Source organism: Topomyia yanbarensis, chromosome 2 (assembly GCF_030247195.1).
Source record: "Topomyia yanbarensis strain Yona2022 chromosome 2, ASM3024719v1, whole genome shotgun sequence".
Lineage (NCBI taxonomy): Eukaryota > Metazoa > Arthropoda > Insecta > Diptera > Culicidae > Topomyia > Topomyia yanbarensis.
This window is the reverse complement of record NC_080671.1, coordinates 166,815,817-166,837,958: the sequence shown is the minus strand read 5'-3', so window position 1 is coordinate 166,837,958 and position 22,142 is coordinate 166,815,817. Positions and strand designations below refer to the sequence as shown.

Here is a 22,142-nt window from a genome sequence, read left to right as displayed (position 1 = left end):
GAATCGCAAACGGTGTCTTTGAACGAGTGAAAACATCTGCAATGCCGCTATTGATTTTTTAATGGGCTCTCTACAACGCTGCTGACTGCCTCTTTTGGAACTGCACGTAAAGCCGCGGCGCAGACGTTCAAGTTACAAGCCCATAAATCACCAGTATTTTGAAAAATGCAACAGCAGTAGTGATACCCGGACATATGGGAAGAATTATACTGCGAACGTTCAGTTGGAAGTTGTTAGCAAAAACAAATCTAATCAGGTTTAGCAAAACAATAGTAAATTGAAACCGAATAGAATGTTATTAAGTATCAAGACACATATTCCTTGCCGTGGGCAATAACATTAAGTCGAAGAATTATTAATAAATAATGATAATTATTAATGAATAATAAGAGTCAGAATCACGCACTACAATTGCAGACGAGATGGGAAATGACATCAGCCAAAATACTGCTTAAGGAGAGCGTCTGGTGTAAAGTGTTCAAAACGAAAGTTATTTTGATTTGCGATTTTTAGGGCATGGCAACAATAGATCTTTTGTGTGATATTAGGATCGCTTTATACATTCATTGCGTACGAAAAAAAACTTCGCACACAGAGCCACACATACGAGCGTTCCAAGAGTAGACGTCCAACCATTTCCATGTCGAGGAGCGCCGCGGCGAACACGCAACGAAACACTCTCAATAAAATAGTCTGATACGGGGAATTCAATAAGGTTTTTAAAACTTAGACTTGTAGTTAGTCGATAAACCACCAAAAATAAAAAAAAAGTTTGAGTTTAGGAAAATGGCTTCATGAAAACTAAAAATCTCATATTTTATTGTATAATTCGCTCATTTTTTTTCAAAATAATAGGAGGTTTTCTTTTTATTCAGTTTTCTGTGGTTCATCGACAAGCTACGCATATTGGGCATCCTCATAAAAAAATCAAGTCAATTCGTTGATTAGATTTTAAGTTTTCGTGTTCGCCAATTTGACAAATGCGGTTTCGTGAAAACCGCTATAAAAGGGAGTACCACAGCAAATTGCATCACGGAAAAAACGCTGTAGAAAATGACCCATAGGGTATTCTCTCTTGAAAATTTGGGTAGATGTAGTTTAGAGTGTATTGTTTACACTGTATTTTTATCGCTGTCAGTTTTTCGAAAATTGTTGCCAATTGATTGAAATCTGCGTGTGTTCGGCGTGATTCTGAATGCAATATTCATTGTACGGTTCAAATATGTGCGGGCGTAGCGTGTATCATCGCGAAGGGCTCGAGCGTTTGTACGTTAACGTGTTCGATCGCGTATGCTTTTATGTTTCGTGTGTGCTGACGTGTATGTAACTTCGCATGTATAAATTCTATTTTATAACCGTGTGCCGTTCGCATATTCGCGTGTGTTCTTGGATAATCGCGCGCGGACCGTGAGTCTAATACTTTATTTTTTGGTGTAATGTTAAGATGCTAAAAGAGTGTGAGATCTTCCATATCACTAGAGTGCCCGGTGATGTCGCCATGGAACGTGTTGTCTAGTGGATATGTGCTTTATTTTTTTTATTGGTCGTACTGAATGTATGGACCAATGTTTTTAGGACAGAGAGTAATGGTTTCCTGACGTGACAGATTCATGAGCGCGCGAAAACGAACGTTTGTAGATTCGTGTTTGAGACAGCGTTTGAAACCTCGTAAGTGCTAAAACGTTCATCTTATTACCGGGGTGTTATTAAGTTTGCGTGATCGCGGGCGTAGATGTGCGTTGTTGATCGCGAAGGGCTTAAGCGTTCGTATGTTAACGTGTTTGTCACGTAAGCTCGCGTGCATGTGCGTGTACAAAACTGGATTGTGTAACCGTGTGGCCATTCCTATATACGCGTGCCTTCTTGGATGGTCACGCGGACCTTCATTCTGATAGTTAGTTTTTAGTGTACAATTCACATTCTGGCAGGGAGTAAGTTACGCCATATCACTAGAATTCCCGGTCATGTCGTCAAGTAACGTGGTGGTCAGTGGATATGAGAGCTATCTTTTTTTAATTGGTCCAATTGAAGGCATGGACCTAGTCTGCTGATATCAAGGATAAAAACATCCGGAAGTGATCAATTCATGATCGTGCGAGCGGGAGAGTTTTTAGGTTCACGATTGAGACCACGTTTGAAAATTTATAAGCACTGAGACGTTATCACCGGGATGTTATCATGTTTGCGAGATCGCGGGTGTAGGTGCCGTGGATGGCCGCGAAGGGATCAAGTATTTGTACGTTAACGTGTTTGTCACGTGTATGTGACTTTGCGTGTATAACTTCGATTTTATAATCAAGTTCCAGGTCACGTCGCCATGGAACGTGTTGTCTAGTGAGTATGAGCGTCATTTTTGGTTAAACTGGAGGCATTAGTCTAGGCTGCTAGGACCGCGGTTTGATTCGGGACGTGACCGTTTTAAGATCGCGCGAGTGGTGGTTTAATGTTTGAGACCGCGTTTGAAAGTTTATAGGTGCTATGTTTACTTAACTACCGGGGTGTTTTAATGTTGACAAAATCGCGAGTGTATGTATAGAGGATTGCAATTGCATGGTCGCGTTTGTGACCAGGTTTGTGTTATCGCGAAGACCACGAGCGTTTGTGCGGTTATACCTATATTAGTATAGATAGAGTATAGTATAGAGTATACTAATAAAAGGAATCATAACATGCCGAATAAAGAAAAAAAGATGCAGAGATTCATTACAAGTGCATAAATTGACCGATAGTATTTTGGTATACATGAGTAATGGAAAAGCAAACTAATAAATGCACAAAAGAACAGACTAATGAAGTAGAATAGAAAAACACATGTAACATAAAAGCAAACTACTTTAACTCATGGAAATGTTGTTTATTTACCATTAACGGCAATCGCATTCTGTTAGACTTTCATCATGCTATGCTGACCGAGAATGGATGATTCACGTGCGTCGGTAAATTAATTGTTCCTTAATTTATCCACTCCAACCTTCCAGAATGAATAGAATAGAGTGCAGAAATAGAACTCCGGAAGGATTACCCATATTCTATCACATACGCCAGTTCTGTATCCATTCCCTGGCCCAACTATTACCAATATTCAGACGAACACATACAGAGATAGACATACGACTAGCACATGACAATTGTAAACTAGTACCAAAAATTACAACTACTACAAAACGATAACTAATAAATTTCTACTGATATATTCATGAAATTAATTTAATTATTAAATTAATTTAATCAGCCGGTGCACGAGGACGAAGTCGACCGATAAATGGACACACAATGACCCCCTCTGCGCGCCCCTCCACCAATACTGCCATTAAGCTGTGGAATAATGCCATCAAACACAGCCCACAGCAAAAATCAATCCACGTCGACCCGCCAGCCGGCCACGTCAGCGCGCAGAGGCTAGTGGTTGAGCGTTACTATGGGTTAGCGCAGAGTATGAAGACATATAATATAAAAAAGACCCATAAGCCCTCTCGGTCTCCTCGATACGCCACTATCGAGGCGTAATGCAATAACCATCTTAAAGAAATTGTCTATCAGAGGTTCTGTAGCACTTATGCATGCAATATGCTTGATGGTGTTTGCAACACCGTCAAACCCCTCAACCTAGGGGAGGGGTTAGTAATTTTTTCGGTACAAATGTTCACTTAATCACCGGATTATGTGAATGTTAGCGAGATCGCGGGCGTTCGGATTTGTGACCAGGTTTGTGTTATCGCGAAGGCCACGTTTGTGCGTTTAGAACGAGAGATTGTGAGTAAATATGAAAGAATTAAAAAACATGATGCGGACCCTTGCCTAATAAGAAATTTGCTTATATTCCTAGGACACGATTAAAAAACGCTCCCTCTGCAAAATGAGTACAAAACTGACTAAATTTGGTAAATATGCGTGTCAATTTAATTATGAGAGATGAACACCCATTTTTATGCACAATCAAACTCACAAATAAATTAGACTAAGTTCGCTAAAAAACTACTATAATCAACGCATTTATATAACTTTCACGTTACAGAACAAATACCACACAATTACTATAGAAGTGTACTATTTTTGTACCACATAGATCCACATTTCCGCATAATCTCACATCTAAAAGAGGAGGTGAATAAGAACAAGCTTACCACCATCCAGCTTCCAGAGTTAAATGCTGGACTACATTCCGCTCTGTACGGAAAAAAGATAATGTTACCCAAACAGAAAAAGAACAGAAACTGAATCGTAAGCGAGGCTTGATACCCATTCGAAGACAATACCACAATTGTTGGGTTTTACTTTCATAGTTCCATGCTTGGTTCCTCCGCAATGAATTGCCTTTTGAAGCGTTTTTTTCGCACTTCGTCGCAATTATGGTGATGAGACAAGAAAATTGCTGCAAACTTGAAAGAGCTGGTGGAGCATTTATTTTTGTATGAGGCAAACAATGTCTCGAAGAATCTAATTTTGGAATACCACAATCGCAGTTGCTTGATCAGGTGAAAATTTTCATGAGTTAATCCTGTAATGGAGGCAATGCAACAGTTTTATGATTATGACCTTGTTTTACACCAACATTTCAAATCGTCGTATCGAAACAACCAATCAAATTCTCTGGCTTTGAATACACTATTCCCAGACGAATGGTGTGCTTAAAGAAAGATTTACCCATTGTGGCACATGCTATGACACATTAAACATATGCTGCAGATGCTTCCGCATCTGACTTCTTGTTCCTCCAGGTCGATGACTCTCTGAGGGGGATTTAATTTTTGTTTCCCATTTCTTCTATCACTACAAATTGCTTCTCGCTACTGCTGTGTGTCACGGTGCCATGGCACCAATACCGTAGCATACGTACAGATTGATGTATTGTAAATAGTAATATTGTTCAATCGAAAATAAAATAGACCTCGCTCTGATTTGTAGTGATGGTAGAATATTCCGACTATATATCTCAATTTAGTCATGATTGTACAAAAACCAGAGCCACCCTACGGTACGGTTTGAATGTGTAAACTGAGACATGTTTCCCTCCTTCGTTTGCATTAACATTTCATTATATGGAAGTACACGTATGTGCCAAAGTAGTATCCTTGCTCATCAGCATGCGATGGTACACATAGCCCGCAAGACTCTCCTCCTAGCAAGTACCTTGATTCTGCCAGATCCAGTTGGGTCCACGTACGACTCGGATTCCTGGTGCCAGCATGATGGCTGCAGTTTTCCTTCTGACCCAGTGTAAACACTGTCACTCGCAAAGACTCACTAGAGAATGGTCCTGCTCTGGTCGCTTCAAGTGATGATTCGTCTCATTCGCACAATCTGTGAAATATGAAAACAAAGAAAACGTTGAAACTTCACTGTATGTATCAGGGCAAAAGAAACGATAAATTGTAGTAGTTTATAGATTACAACACTTCAAACAAATATATATTCATAAAAAAACTATTATTTAGGATACCGCCTAAATAAATAAAAACAAGTCTGCATTTGTATTCAGAGAGAAAAAAAAATATGTTGCCCAATAAGAAGAATTCTTACTACTAGGCGAATAATATCCATACTAATATAAGTATCCTACCACAGCACAGTCGGGTGAGAAATTCCAAAGGATCGAAATACATCCTCATCCCAGAATGCGAAACACAATAAACCGAACGGCGCCTGACCATAATTGCTGTCCCTATTGATGGTTTTCCTCTATTCCCACAATACCCTGTTCATAAACTGCTCTTAGCCTGTTGTATGGTAGAGAGCCACAACAGACCAATGAACGGATCCCTATACATAGGTATAACTGTAACACATACGAAGCAAGCTCTCTATTAACAAAGAAACCCCGTATCACCGACCCAAACCAATTACTAATAAAACGGTCGAATGAGATTTCACTTTCAACCGAATGGAATTTAGTAAGCTTTTATAGTGTTGGCCGTCGAAAGACACGCAACATCGCTTCATTTTTTTGTAAATGCAATGAATATTTCACAAAAAATGGTTCAAGTGCTGATCTGGACTTGGAAATGCCTTCGAGCATGGAACATATTTAGGGGAAATGCACCAACGAACAAGGCGCGTCGTATTTACTGATTTTCCTGTAAATTTACCTCGAATGGAGATTAGATAAGAGAATACAAGCGAGGTAATCGGATTGGTTTTGTCATTTTTCACGAATTTATTTTTGGATTATGATGGTGGTGTTTCATAGATGCAATCTATTTATAAGAATACCAGATTTCACCATCAATACTTCAAGCCATGGAACAACCATCTCCCCTATCCGCTCGAATAGACATGTGTCCAACTATTTGTTGTTTGTTAGTTGGTGCTATTTTCTCTTTCCCAAATCAGCGATTGTTGAATTGTAGTAAACACTGTTTAGAACAGTTCGACTAGCCTGTAGAAAGCAAGACAGGAACGCTACTGTACACAAGTAATCTGAATTGTTGGCTCAGCTGTAAAACTCATTATCTCGGTCTTATGAGCCAACGGCAATCACGATTCGTCGTAATTATTTGTCTCTTTGAGTACATCGAAATTAATCATCAGTCATCACAACATCCCGTTTGTTTAAATTTACTCAGCAATCGAACAGAAGCAGTAGCTCTAACAAGGAAGTGTAATCTAAATTATGGTTCAGTCCGAAAGTTTATGATTCATATCCATTGGGACAGTAAAGGGTTAGGGAAAATTGTATAAACAAGCTTAGAAGATTCGTAGTGGAACTGCTAAGTTCTACACTGGATTTAGACACAGACGATTGAAAGTTAGTATGGTTTTACTATAAGAAAAGGGAGTTTTGGAAATAGGAATTTTTGTGGAAAATTCGTTGAGCTTATTTCAACGCCATGTAACCATATGACGATTTCTGCACAACTAATTAAACGATTGAACTGATCTCTTCTGGAATTCCGTCCGATTATATTAGCTAGAATGTGGCTGGCTCCCGCATTTAACGTTCTCTGGTCAGCGGATCTTAGCTTGTTATTTTAAAATAAAAAATAAGAATGACTAATAAAAAAAACACAAGGTAGCAAATAAAGCACCAATTGATAACAGGTTGTTTACGCAAAGGAGTTTCAAAATCACACTGATAAAGCGAATCAAAATCGACAAACTTGTCTAATCCACTCAACAGTAAGATGGGTCATTTTTATATCACTGTTGACCACTATCAAGCAGCATTTCATAAAGAATATCTTTCACTTATTTGATCGAAAGCATACAGGATCACAAATAATACGAAAATTTAAGTCTGGCTTCTATGCAAACTTATTTATTGTGTTCAAATATATTTGCTCGACAAATTTAGAGAAACCCCACTCCAATTTTTTATACAAAAATTTTAAGATATGAAACAGTTTCATGATGAATTTAAAATGTGAAGTGTATACGAAGGTATTACAACAATTACAAATGGCTGTAACTTTTTTTTTTGGCCAAGGTGAAAGTGAGTTAATATAAAACGCTAGAAGAAAATTGTGAGAGCTTACCTGGAAAATCATACACCGTGCATCAACGCTGACTTCCAAACAATATCTGGACAGGAGTTTTATCCCAGAAAAGATAAATTGAAAGTGTATGATAGTTTAAAATAGAAGAAAATATCGAAACACCACATTTGACAAGCAACCTGCACTTATGAGGAGTGAAGTGAACCTTTCGTCACAAAAGTCGTCATCAATTGAATTGACAACACTGTATGCCTCCAAAAACGTTATTTGCCTTTTGTCAATACAATGAAAAGCCACTATTCAGGTCGGATTTCACTTCATGTTTTATTTTTGGAATGTGCTGGGATGGTATAAGGCAAAGTTAGTGCATTTTGTTCCCAAGGACGAGTCACAAATGTATACTTTGGAGTAACACCTGTGTCGATTCCAAGTCCCACCAGGAGTGTCTTCTCCAAATATGCAAAAATAAAAACAAAAAAGCTCGTGGAATTCGACTAGTGATTCGCCACCATGCGCTGATGACGACGATGTCACACAATAGGCCGGTGAGAGAGCATAACTAATCATCATGTTTTACCAGCCGGCGTCAGCATCAAAACATGGCTATTTGTTATGCTCTCTCACCGGCGATGCTAGTAGACGTCGATTGAACGCCCGAATGCTACCAGCAGAAAGCAAAAAATTCTTCACATTTCCTTTCTATCATGAGCATTCCCACTTCTAAATTTCCGTTTTAATTTATTCTAAAATCTTTCAATTTTTAAGTCTTTCGTTCCTCTTAGCCTTAAATTTACCGAAAATGGTCAATAAACATTGATTCAGTAATCTTTTCAGAGACTAGAGAATTTGGTAATAGTGTTAGGAAAACATTAAGTGAAATTCAAAATATTTTATATAATTACTTGTAGATTTCAGCTGATTATCATAGAAATAGAAACCAATCAAGAGACTTCTGAGAATTATTTTATTATTTCAAAATTTGGGAAATGACCCTTTTTACCTTGTTTCTATTAGCACTCTACCCTTTTAAAGCCGTGGGTTAGAGCTGCGTCTGCCATCTTTATGCAACGCATTGGCTCATATAGTAGTGCGATAAATGGGGCATTCGATTCGAGTTTTCGTAGAGCTCAAACAGAAGGATTTCGTTATTCTCAGACCATTTTAATTATTACATTGGTTCTTAGGAACGATGTAAAGCTGCTGATGCCAATGATGTATACGCATTGCAACGTTTATGGGCCCAGTAATTAATGAAATAGTGCGACCATCCAATAGGGCAAAAAAGGGCCTTTACCCTATATGTGCGGTATTAGGCCAAAGCGAATTAAATAGCAAAATTTCAAAAATGCCAAATAATGATTGGATTGCATCAAGAATGTCAACAGCTTCATTCGACTTTTGCTAGATTTCCAAATGTTACCATATGGAAGAAATACACCATAAATTAATTTAGATTGATAACGTAAACTTTGAAACTTTGAACTTTCAAATAAAATGTCACTTAGTCCAGCCTGTTTTTATAGCCGTTGAAATAATCCTGTACGTTGATAATTTGTGTTCAGTTCATGCAATGCCTTCTTCATTTGAACGATTTTCTTGGTGTCTTTTAAAAATATATTATATTCCTACTGCAAGGAACGCGAGTATCACGAAATAGTAAACCTCAAGGGGATTTCCCCGCTGAGAAGACTCAATCATTTATTAGCAAAGGGGAATCTTGATTAAAAGAAAAAATAGTTCGAAATAGGATATCGACTGTGTTTATTTCGACTTAGTTTTATAACCAAAAAAAGTTGTGAAACTGCTCACATTATACAAGTGACGAAAAGCACTAAACTGATCAATGTACCACATACCGCTGTAAGTCTCGTCAACAATAAAATCCAATTTGTGAATATATTTATAACGACTTAAAAATGTGCATACCGAAATGTTACCTGCAGAAATTCTACTGAAGATCATATATCTTTTGCAAAAAAAGAAAACACGTTTTGCCGGGATTCCCGAATAGAAATAAAAATAAATTCCCGGGATTCGGGTATCCCGCGAAAAGTAAAAATCCCGGAATTCCCGAGAAATAAATTCCTGAGTTGAAAGCTCTAAATATACCCAAAACGTAAAAAACGCTCATGCCCATTTAAAAATTTAACCTTGTCGCTAAATTAGCTTAACGTTTTTGTCAGAGACGGCGCCGGTGGTTGAGGGGTAAGCGTGACCGCTATCCATCCAGTTGGCCTGGGTTCAATCCCAGCCGAGGTCGATTTTTCTGAGGTGAAAAAATCTGTGGTCGCGTCTTCCTTCGAAAAAGAAGTGAAGCCGTTGGTACCCGGTCTATGAGTTGATGGGTCGATATCTAGTCAAAATAGTGCAGTCACCTCTCTGGTGAAGAATTGTGCACCCCTATACTTACTAACAAATATCCTCCTCCCGTGATACTTGTGGAGTGCGCAATAGTATAGCAAAAGCAAGTATCGGACTTACATCCCTTCCGTTTCCTTCCACGATCAACGTTCGGGCCTGACCGGTGCCGGTATTGATCAATAAGCACTTTGAGATTACCAGGAGTTGCACATCGAAAGATTTTTCGCTACTCCCAAGCGTAATTACCTACTGATTCCCTGTGCAACTTCAGATAGTCCAGATCGATAACGGAATAGCAGCCAGTGGTGGTCGCACAAGCTCACAATTAGCTTAACGTTTTTTCGATCCACATATTATAGAATTGATTGAGGATTTAAATTCGATATCACCAAATAAAGTGATTTGTAATAAGTACATCAGAACGAAAAGGCAATTCTTAAAAACGAGTCGTAGTCTATTCACAGTGTATCATACAACATCAAATGGCATGACATACCGTCATCGGGGGTTACTTTACGCCACGGGGGCTACTTTACGCAAAAATTAAAGAATGATACTTGAGCTTCTAGTTCAAATTTAGCGTTATATTTTGACAAAAGCAAAACATAGTATTATTCACTGCTTCAACACAAATATATAAAATGCAAATAATCGTAGTAGGCGATGAAACTGAAATATAAAATATACGCAAAAAAGCATTGTAACTTGTATAATTCTCTTGGGAAAGTGTGATATAGTAGTCAAGTTATTAGATAAGAGGATATAGATTACGTGAAATTAACCTGGCAATGTAAAACAATTATTTGTACTTTTTGTCCGTATTTTTGATTTTTTGACCATATGTCCATTTTATCTAAAATTGGGGCTACTTTACGCCAAGCTTTACTTAAGTCTATATTGCACAATCTGTATATTTGATCCAAAATTTACTCTTATTTTGGGATTTGATTCTAATTCAAAGCACATTTTTATTAGCGTACTAGTTTGACTGTTTTGAAAAATAACAGCAATCGATAATTTGAAAGTTGAGTAATGTAGTTGCAATGGAGGCAAACATATAAAAACGCCATCGTTTCTAGAAGTATTTAAACTTGAAGCAATTTGTCGTGGAATGACAGAATAAGTAGCGGGGAATAGTTCTGCAGTGTAGGCGAATAAACTTATGGTTATAACCTTACTAAACAAAAAGGTCATCAATATAAAGGGCGAACACGAAATTAATGCGACACCGAAAATGTCATGCCAATTTTCTCATAATGTTTAAAATCAAACCAAAATTTTAGGGTAGTTTTATACATATATTTACTTCAAAAATCAAAAGAAAAGTTAATCGATGGAGCCTTGAGTGTAAAATTGAACGCATTTTCGCTTGATGCCCTCTATCAGAGTCTTTACAGTGTCATCCGGTACCAGTTTCTCAGTTTTTTTCCATTTTCTTAACATGTCTTTCTTGTCTTTGACTGTCTTCTTGCTCTTCCGAAGTTCCCGCTTCATCATTGCCCAGTACTGCTCCACCGGGCGCAGCTCTGGACAGTTTGGCGGGTTCATGTCCTTTGGAACAAAATGGACAGAAATGGCCTCATACCACTCCAGGACACTTTTAGAATAGTGGCATGATGCCAAATCTGGCCAAAATAGCGGAGCTTCGTCGTGCTGCTGCAAGAACGGCAAAAGGCGCTTCTCGAGGCACTCAGATTTGTAGATCTCGCCATTTACTGTGCCCTTTGTCACGAAAGGCTCACTCCTCAGTCCGCAAGTGCAGATGGCCTGCCAAATGAGATATTTGGAGGCGAACTTCGACATTTTCTTCTTCTTAAATTTGTCGTCCACATAGAACTTGCTCTTGCCGGTGAAAAACTCCAACCCCGGAATCAGCTTAAAATCGGCTTTTATATACGTTTCTTCGTCCATCACACAGCAGCCATATTTTGTCAGCATCTTCTCGTAGAGCTTCCGTGCCCGAGTTTTAGCCGTTGATTGTTGCCGCTCATCGCGGTTTGGGAAGTTCTGTACCTTGTATGTATGTAGTCCAGCACTCTTCTTTGCATTCTGGACGTAGCTCTGCGACATGCCGATCTTTTTAGTCAAATCACGGCTTGAGACGTTGGGATTTGCTTTAATCATCCGCTTCACCTTTCCCTCCGTCTTTTTGTTCTCCGGTCCCGGTTTTCTTCCAGCTCCTTTGCCGTGGTCCAACGTCAACCGCTCCTGGAACCACTTCAACACTCTGGAGACGGTTGAATGGTGAATGTTCAACATTTTTCCCAACTGCCGGTGCGACAGGTCAGGAAATTCCAGGTGTTTGGAAAGAATTTGTTCTCTCGACTCGCGTTGGTTTACCTCCATTTTCGTTGAATCGAAAAACACGACTACGAGTTTAACAGCATGTAAACAATACACATCAATGAGAAAGTGTGCAAAATTTGGTTGATTTTTACCCAATGGTAAAAAAGTTATGCCCTGTTGAATGTGTCGCAATAATTTCGTGTTCGCCCTTTATTGGAAATGGATATCTCATTAAAGATGGATGAACTGACCTGACCATTACATATAACAGTACCATTCGCATTTCTGTTGGAAAACCTTTGCGCTCCGGAATACAACTACTCCGGAATAAAACTACTTTTCGAAAAATACTAAAACAAGGTTGCCTAATTCATAAGGCTCAATGAAAAAGTATATTACGAAGAGCGTTTTTTCTCGGCTTGTTGGATGCGTGTAACGCAGTTCTTGAACATACGAGCACGACATTCATTTGAATTCGCACATAATTGACGATCATAATCTATAACAATAAATCAAGAAGTTAACATGATTTTGAAGAAAAAACTTTTTGGCGTAAAGTAGCCCCCCCTTTTAATACTTTATATCACATGTTAAGTCTTGATTTTCCAAAAGTTCTTTTCACTGACTTTGGAGGTACTTCTGCCATACGGAAAACATCAAACAGTTTCAAATTTGAAGTTGCGTGATCGTAGTTCTTGAGTGTAATGTACAAAACGTTCTATTTTTGGCGTAAAGTAACCACCGATGACGGTATGTTATTGTATCGTAATTAGCTTGCTTGTATGTATTCGAACTAATTCTTTTACCTTATTAACAAAGCATACATAAAGCTGTTTTTGCCTTTCTCATATAGAAAGGTTATGCAATCACTCTGAAAAACGTCACCCTAATCCCGACCCGGAGGGCCGAGTGTCATATCCCATTATGAGTGTATGTGTGTGTGTATGTGTGTATGTGTCAAATAATGTCACTCATTTTTCTCAGAGAAGGTCTTGACCGATTTGCCCAAACTTAGTCTCAAATGATAGGTGCAACCTTCCCATCGGCTGCTACTGAATTTTGGATCGATCGGAATTCAGGTTCCGGAATTACGGGTTTCAGAGTGCGGCCACACAGAAATTTCCCATATAAACTATAGGAAAAATTAAAAATAGAATTTTTTTATGCTAAATGTCTTTAAGGTGCATAAAACGTCTAGATTTGATGAAAACTCGAAAAAAAATTTGACGAAAATTCACTTTTTTGGATTTTGGCACATTTTTGCCATTCTCATATAGAAAGGTTATGCAATCATTCTGAAAAACGTCAACCTTACCCCCCCCCCCTCTACTGTTCTTTCCTCTCCCTTTAAAATTCCCTTAAATCACCCCTCAGACCACCACCCCATCCAGCCCTCATACCCCTCCCTCTCAACCCCATCATTTTTAAACCACCACTATATCACAAAGCATACCAAAGTAAGCTGGAGAGTCGTTCGTTCATAAGACTTTCGCCCACCTCACACACCCACCCCCGCATGACAAAATGAGTTAGCAAGCAGATATCATTGATCTAATGCTGATTAGTCTAATGAAGTATGATATTTTTTTGTTTCAAGTATTTCACCGTCGACACGTAGCTCATCAAGTTCGTGGCTGGCAAGCCATTGTATATAAGTGCAAAGTGTACTAAGAATGTAATGGACATTTCCACAATTATGTTGAACATAAACAGCCTTCGAGCCATAGTTTAGAGAAATGAGAAAGGCACAATTGCATTGCTAGGTGGATTAAAACAGGGTTTATGTATAAAACAACACAATTCGTTCAACTGTCATGTCGTACTACATAAAGACTGAGAAAAAATCGGGAAATTCTTTTTTCGTCTGACTCTCGCGGTGAAGTGGTTAATTTTTATACAGAAAGTCAAGCAACTGTATTTAACCCTAGAACGTTGCACTGGGGTACACATGTACCCCACGCCTTCTTTGGGGCCGTGTAAAAACGAGAATTCGACATTTACCGACCTGGGACCCTAACCATAATTCAATTTAGAGCTCCTAGTAAGAGTAGGAAAAGATGGTATTGCCAGTTTTCTTATAGCCTTCGTGGAAGCAGGTGTCAAAGTTGGCGTGGGGTACATTTGTACCCCAGCGTACGGTTGCCATTAGTGTTTCGTCAGGTTTCGTGCTCTTAGTGGAAATTTGATTCGTGATAATACCAGTTTAAATACTGGTTGTTTTACTACGGTAGTAATAATTAGTATTATATAATCGTTTTAAATCGTTTATTCAATTAATTTATTTAATTTTGAAGCGGAACAAAAAATCGCTTTTTGCTGATTTTTATTGTTTTATTGTTAATTTTAATAGTTTTTCAAAGCAATGGCTCGCAAGTATCATTTGCGCACAATAACAGCTGTAACAGTAACATTACGTGTTGCCAATGTATTACTGGTCAGAAAATTTCGTGGTATTTTCCAAAACCCGATTTTTAAACTTTCACTCTTTAAAATAATTGCAGTTTTTCAAAAATATTGAAATTTCATTTTATACCAAGATCATTCTTTCAACTTTTAGAATCATTTGATTTTTTTTCAAATCGGTTGAAAATTCGCAAAGTTATAGTAATTTTTGTGAAAAAGGTCAAAATAGCGATTTTTCACTTTTTATTTTGTTCAAACAATTAACGTATCATTGATTCAATAAATTCCGTACTTTCACTTACACAGCTGTTTTCGCAATTAAAAAACAAAGAAAATGGTGTATTACACATTTCTTTTGTTTGCATTTTTACCAGCGAAAATTGCGATCAAACGCGTGGGGTTTATTTGTATCCCAGTGCAATGTTCTAGGATGGAAAATGCAAATGCAACGTTCTAGGGTTAATTTAGTGTCTCAATCGCAATAGTAATTGTCTCAATTTTGGTAATTTGGTAATCAATGCACAAACAAACATTCAAATGAAGATGTGATTGTTGGAACTATATAAAAATGCATCCACTGATAAATGCTCATGATTTATCATTTTTGTTGAAATATACACAACCAGATCAAGCCACAGTGGCACGACTTAGAACAAAAGGTGGACTCAAGTCCAAACTTTTCCGTATCGGTTCATATAGGAAATTTTTATGTAATTTTGGTACGCTGAATTCGTTTTCGATATTAAAACATTTCAAAAATGAACATTTACTATTCATTAGGGTGTCTCATTTTTTTTCTAAATCGTTCTTAAAATTTGTGTATATTAATTTTCGTGTGCTAAATCGTTTTTGATATTAACATTTGCAAAAAAATACATTATACATTAGGGTGGCTCAAAAATAATTATTTTGTTGTGAAGGTTCAATTTTTTTTAAAGACATTTTTGTGCGCTGAATTCCTATGTTGGTTATAGAAAATAGAAATTAACTTTACTACTTATTAGAGTGGCTCAAAAGTGAATATTTTGTCTTTTATAAAGATTTGTAATTGTAATTTTGAAATTTATTTTCCGTATTGAAACGAATTGATTGACATCTCATTATGGGGCTTTAGAAATGACTATATTATTTTGAAGGATCAAATAAGATGTGATTGTCTAATTTTGGAACGTTTAATTCATTAGTGGGTTAATTGGTATGAAAACTACATTTTTTTCATTTTCAAAACAAACTTTTTGAGCGTCTTAGTGGAATATTGATTTACATTCACTAATCAACAAGATGGTTAACGATTTTGTTTTCGAAGGTGTGTTTTAAGTTGCTTAGATTGCTTATTTCATACCTTAAATTAAAATAAATCCAAAATCCTTTTTTCGCGTATATGGTTCATTTGAAAATGGTCCTTTTTTATTTGGATAATATCGCATACCCTTAAGCTATATCAGTGCTATGCAAACTCGGAAAAAAATAGTCTCATCAAATGACTAGAACTCATCTGTGTTCACTCAATTTAAAAGTTATTGCGTAAGTTAGCAAAAATAGTTCATGAAACATTTTATGACACATTTCAGATGGTTGAAAATATTTACTGAATTTTAAACATTCTTAATTCCTTTACCACTTAAAAATCATACTTCCCACTCGGCTCCTTACTCTTGATCACTAGTAAAACCCTTGTAGATCATGCTCTAAATGCTATTTAAAAGTTGTGCATAAATTAGTGTCATTATTCTAGTCATAAAGTGAATATTCAAATTAAATATCAGTAATAACCATGCGTCTCCATTCACAGTTTTTTTTTTCAAATTTTGACTGCTTATCGCAAGTTTTCGCAAAACTAACATAGGCTCATTTTGAAGAGAAAATGAAAAGCTTTCGAATGAGCATAGTGTGATCGCGGGCATTCACGGGCGTCGTTGTTGTTATCGCTTTAGAAGTTCGAATTCAATAAAAATTCATGACAAACAGTTATCTAAACACTAACTAAACCAACTAGTAGCTTATTTTTGGCGATTTTACGATGTAATTTTATCACACGGATAATTTTGGTGAAGTAATGCAATTCATAAAATCAACGTTTTTTTGAAAAACGAGAATAACCGTATACAGTTCCTATGATCAAATAATGCAAAAAACGCTTGAGTTATGCCCTTCAAAAAGCTGTCGAAAATTCATTTTGCATTCAAATCACCTAAAATCTCGCGAAAATGTCTCTGATGGCTCAGTTGATACGAGAAAAATACTAGTGAGAATATCGCATAACCTTCATATATGGACTTAAGTCCGGGCTCGTCCCACTGTGCAAGCGGGTTTAAAAAGCTTAGTCAACACTTTTATTTTGACGAATACTTAACATGTTTTGGTCTTTATTCTTATTCTCGAGATACACTCCCCGTGGATATAAAATTCGTAGGAGATATAATGGTAGTCAAAGTCAAATAAAGCGGACTAAATGGCGCTAAATGGTTCAAAATTGAAAGTAAAAATATCCGGTGCGTAGTCGGTGACGTTGAATTGGTTGAAGCGATGCTATTCACTCGAGTTAGTGCGTAAACATATAATACTCGATAACACTCTGAACTGAATGCGCACCCCATACAATATGAAGCGCATACATAAGGTTCTCTGTTTAGATAATGCGTAAACCAAGGATAGTAAAGCGATTAAGGCAAAAGCGCACAGTATATATGTAAAGCCAATTATGTGTAGCGGTTGGTTTATCGGATGTACCCCGGTTATCCGAAACCACAAACGATAACATTTTGTGCTCGATTATAGATTATTAGCATAAAAAGTCGAATTAATGAAACTTATGCCAAAATGTTCGGATCGGCGCGGCAGTACTGTATGTTAGGTGTTGAATAATTCATCGGCTCAGTAACCACACAGCAAGCGCACGCAAATTACATCAGTGAAAAACTCGGCCCTAATGCCTTTGTTTATTGCAAACACACATAATCATTTTGTGCTCCAAAAAAGCCACAACCCTCACATCTAGCTTGCAAAAGACTATCGAGTATGGAGCTGGGTGACTATGGTGCATTTGAAGGAAGCATCATCACCGGCGAAATATAACTGTACACAGCCACCACGTGCGCACACGTCACAGTCCATAGGTTTTAGGGTGGCTCACAGATTATATGTACACAGTACCTGGATCCTAAACAAATGCACCAAAAATTGGGTGAAACTAGATGCCGATCACGTACTCTATCTTCTAGAAGTGTGTAGGTGTAAAACAGAACTTACTACGAATACAAAGTAGTCTATTCAAGGCGAGCGATTTGCTTGATGCTCTGATCATCACTAACTTCCATACACTGTTAGACAGCCTAGCAGCACGAACACAATGACGCGTGATGTTTCCCGTTTTGAGCTTGTTTGTTCACCTACCTTCACTAGTTGAACCACCCTAGACATGATTTTATATGTATACATTTTTATGACAAGGTACAAACAAACGAAATCACTTTTTATTGGATTAGAGTACGAAAAACGAAACCATCATAGGTTCTATGGCGTCAAGCAGTATTTCGCAGTACGCTGATCACTTGATGAAAACATAATTTTGCCCCATGTACATGAGGAAGCACAGAAGACAACTTTTTCGGGAAAATTGGTGAAACTCATTGTTCAACAAAAAAAAAATTGGTGATTTTGTAGGGATCTTTTTGACGGAAATGCAGATGAATCATACCAACTTCAATCAGTTATTATCTTGAAAATAATGCGTGGCGCAACGGACGGATGGACTCATCGCGAATGAGACTAAATAACTTAAGTAAGAACAGTCGTTTGTCGAAATATTCTTGAGGATTTCAGGTAACACTCCACGAGAAGACAATAAAATGACATTCATAAATTTAGTGTGTAAGGATTCGTTAATATTCTATACACGCTCGTCATTTTGAAAGAAAACGGCAAGTAATTTTTGATAGAAAACAGCAAGCTGTACTGGTTATGTAAGCTGGAGTGACAAACCGGCAGAAAAATACTTCATGTTAAAAATTCTCAATAAGAACACAACCGTATTTATTTTTTTAATCCAAATAAGGCCGACACAAATATTTTTTAAAAATTATGTCCCAGCACAATTTCTTTTTTCTAAAGGGCCAGGCAAACATTCTTTAATAAAAAAAAATATTTCACATTTTCCTTCGATCGTTCTCGTGGACGCAGGGCGATTTCAGGTAGTGGGGTTGAGCTGTTTGTTTTACTTAAGGAATTCAAGCAAACATTGTGATCAATTTAAAGTTCATATAAGAAAGGGATGCTCGTTTTAAGTAATTTTCCGATAAAGTGCAATTTCTGATAGCGGCTTAATTTTTTTTTCAAGGGTTGTCCTACTGGATCTCAGAATCCTACAGAGGTAGTCAAGAACTCTCAGTCTGTGCAGCGAATCGGCGATTGTGGCCCAACTAGCGCTGTTGAAGGCGTTTTTTACGTCCAGTGTAACCACTCTGCAGTAGCGGTTGCCTCTTCTCATTTGCTTCTGCACATCCTTCATAGTTTCCACGACCGTTCGTATGGCATCCACGGTGGATCTACCTTTTCGGAAACCGAACTGCATATTGGATAGTCCATTCTCTCCCTCTGTGTATGTTGTAAGCCCGTTAAGGATGACTCTTTCAAGCACCTCGCCGACTCACAGTGATCACCTTTCATACAAAAGTCGGACAAAACCTCAAAAGTGGCCCGAATTTGATGAAAACTTATCATTAGGGTAATTTTGTGACACTGGATTCATATTTGATGTTTATTTTTTGGTTTTTATTACCTCAAAATTTTAGCACTTAGGGTGGTTCGAAAATTCAACATTTACGAATATAAAGTGTACTATTTCCGAAAATTCATTTTCAAATTAGGTCCGGTGAGTTTTTTAGCAGAATACAATTTTTTTCAATTGTTGATAATGATAAGATACATCTATAAATTATATTGCGAACCCTAGATAGTTAAAGGCTGCCATGCGTCTCCTTCAGACGTATCATGAAAAATCACCTTTTTTCATACCTTGGGGCAGAAAGGGGCAAAACAAGATATTCATTTTCGGAAAGTACACTAATTTTCAAGTATCATGAACAACAAGCGATCTTTCCGAACCGTTTCAATGAAAACTACAGCCACTTTGAACATTATAACTTTAAACTATTGCTCGATTTATTATTTGTTTTTAATGTCTGAGCGAGAAGAAAGGCTTGTATCGACTAAGTCGAATAACAGCTATAAGTCCAGCGAATAACCTTTCAAATGAAATCAGTTTGATCCCAATCGGAATCCTAACTAAAAAGATATATTCATTTGAATAACTGAGGTTTGAAAATAGTTTTCCTCAGAATTCATCATCTGTGCGACTGTATCAAACAGGTATATCGGCCTCTATGCTGAAGGATCTCCAGGGGGCTTGCCTGGCTTCAGCAACAGCACTAGCTTTTGTCGCTTCCAGATGTCGGGGAAGTCACAATCGTCGATGCACTTTTGCAACACGGTCCTAAACATATCCAGGTTCTATAGGATTGCTGTTTTCAAAGCCACCTTGGGGATACCGTCGGGTCCCGGGGCCTTCTTGGTTCTCAAGGCCTTTGCCACAAACATCAGTCCCTCGTTGGTTATCCGAGCTTCTTTTTCGTAGTCATGCTGTGTCCGTATGGCGTGGGCGGCCAGGTCGTCAGTTCATGCTGTGGAAATAGCGCTTCTACGATGGCTCTAATCCTCTCCGGGCACATATCCGGTGGTACTGCCGGTCCTCTTATCTTCGCCATGGCAACTCTGTAGACGTCGCCACGGATTTGAATTGGCGTTGCGGTAAAGCTCTTATTACTGAGCTTGATTTCCTTATTAAGTGCGGCTCTCGCCGCTTTGTACGCTGGTCTTAGAGCATCTCTTTCCGCGACGTTTCGAGCTCTCTGCATCTTCCTCCGGGCTCGGCGGCCATGCACGTAGGTCGGCAATCGCCGAATTCCACCAGAAAGCTGGGCGGCGACTGTACCTTGGTTTACCTTCTCTTGGCATGGTTGCATCGCTCTTGCTAATGCCGTTGACACATTATCTGCACTGAAGTCAACATGATTGCACTCACGCCTCGGCGAGTACTCCCTTGTCGAACTTCTTTGTTTTCCACCTCCGCTCGTTTGATTGGATCACACGCGCTTTCGACTGTCTATTGCTTCCGATAGTGTACCGAATCGCTTAGTGGTCGCTGTGGGTGTACCCCTCGCACACTCTCCAATTTAAACTTCCAACCGGAACAGGTCTGCAGAAGGTAACGCCAATAACTGTGTTCCGGACGGCGGATGATGTTTGCCGCACACTAACTCTTTTTAGCAATCGCAATAAAATCCAGGTTAATTTGTGTGAATAGCTTTAAGCTATAATATATTTTAATTAGTTCAATAAGTTTTAATCTTCAACAATATGTACTTACAAATTTAGTGTAGCAAGTAAGTTTTAGGTTATAATCAATTTATTTTTAAGTATTTATCAATTTAACTATAAGTAGAAACAAATTTAGTTTATATGAAAAAATGCGTATATAATTAATTACTACACGTTTTAACTCCACTCCGTTCTGGTTTCCAACGAGAATGATGACAGTTGTCCGCTTCCGCTTGTAGGACGACAACCTCGAATATACTACTCCCCCTTGAGTTGGTAAAGCGGCTGCCACATTCTACTTGCCAAGCGTTGAAATCGCCACCTAAAACGACAGGTCTTCAATCGATAAGCTCTTCTGTCAGTTTATCGAGCATTTCTGTGAAACGATCGGTCGTCCACCGTGGAGGTGCGTAGCAGCTGCAGAAGAAGACTCCATTGATTTTGGCGATTGGGAAGCCTTCATCCGCATGATAAACCACTCTTGAAATAGATATATCCCCGTCGTCAAATTGCCGCTGATTTTGCATTATCAGCTATCCACTTTCCATCGCTGGCCGGGATACGGCAAGGCTCCGAAATGATAGCTATATTGCATTTGAACTGCGCTATAGATTGCCGCAGCAAGTGTTGTGCTGTGTCGCAGTGGTTGAGGTTGATTTGCGTTACCTCCACTGTGACTTCGTTGCAGTCGCCTGTTTGAAGGCCGCACATCGTGGGCCTCCCTTAACGTGGTTGTTATCTTCTTCGGTTGCGCAAATCAGACATCTCGGAGCCTGGCGGCAGTCTTTTGTCATATGGCCTTCTTCCCCGCACCTTCTGCATAATTTGCTCCTGCCAGGTCCACTGCAGTTTCTCGCCAGATGGTCGAACGCTTGACATTTGAAGCACACTTCCGGTCACCAACTTTGATCTTTCCAATTATAAGTGCCTTGTTCGCTGCTTTGACTGGAAGCTTAACTGAAACCGCTTGCGTGCCGAAAGGTCCCTTCCTCAATCGGATCATCATCTGCACTTCTCCAAACTCGCACTGTTTTTCAGAGCTTCTCTTAGCTCTTCTTCCGAGGATATCTCTGGGCACAAGGCCCTCACTTTCACCGCTTCACCCATAGCTTTCTCCGTGAGCTCTCTATAAGTAGTGCTGTTTGACTTCGGATCCTTTTTCAGTTCCAGAATCAACTCTCCGGTGCGGGTGCGCCTGATTTTCTTGACGTTTGAGCCCAACTCCTTGAGTACCGGGTTTGACCAAATTGCGCGCAGTACCTTCTCGTATGAGTCATCGTTAGC

General features: G+C 38.5%; 1 protein-coding gene across 2 annotated transcripts in view; it reads right to left on the bottom strand.

The window, feature by feature from the left end:
• LOC131682027 (E3 ubiquitin-protein ligase MIB2) overlaps positions 1 to 22,142 on the bottom strand; it is a 93,460-nt gene that overhangs the window by 34,224 nt on the left and 37,094 nt on the right. For both annotated transcript variants that reach the window (XM_058963182.1, XM_058963184.1), the window contains exon 2: positions 5,131 to 5,301. In XM_058963182.1, the coding sequence (XP_058819165.1) occupies positions 5,131 to 5,188 (58 nt within the window). In that variant the 5' untranslated portion in view covers positions 5,189 to 5,301. The remainder of the gene's footprint in view (positions 1 to 5,130; positions 5,302 to 22,142) is intronic.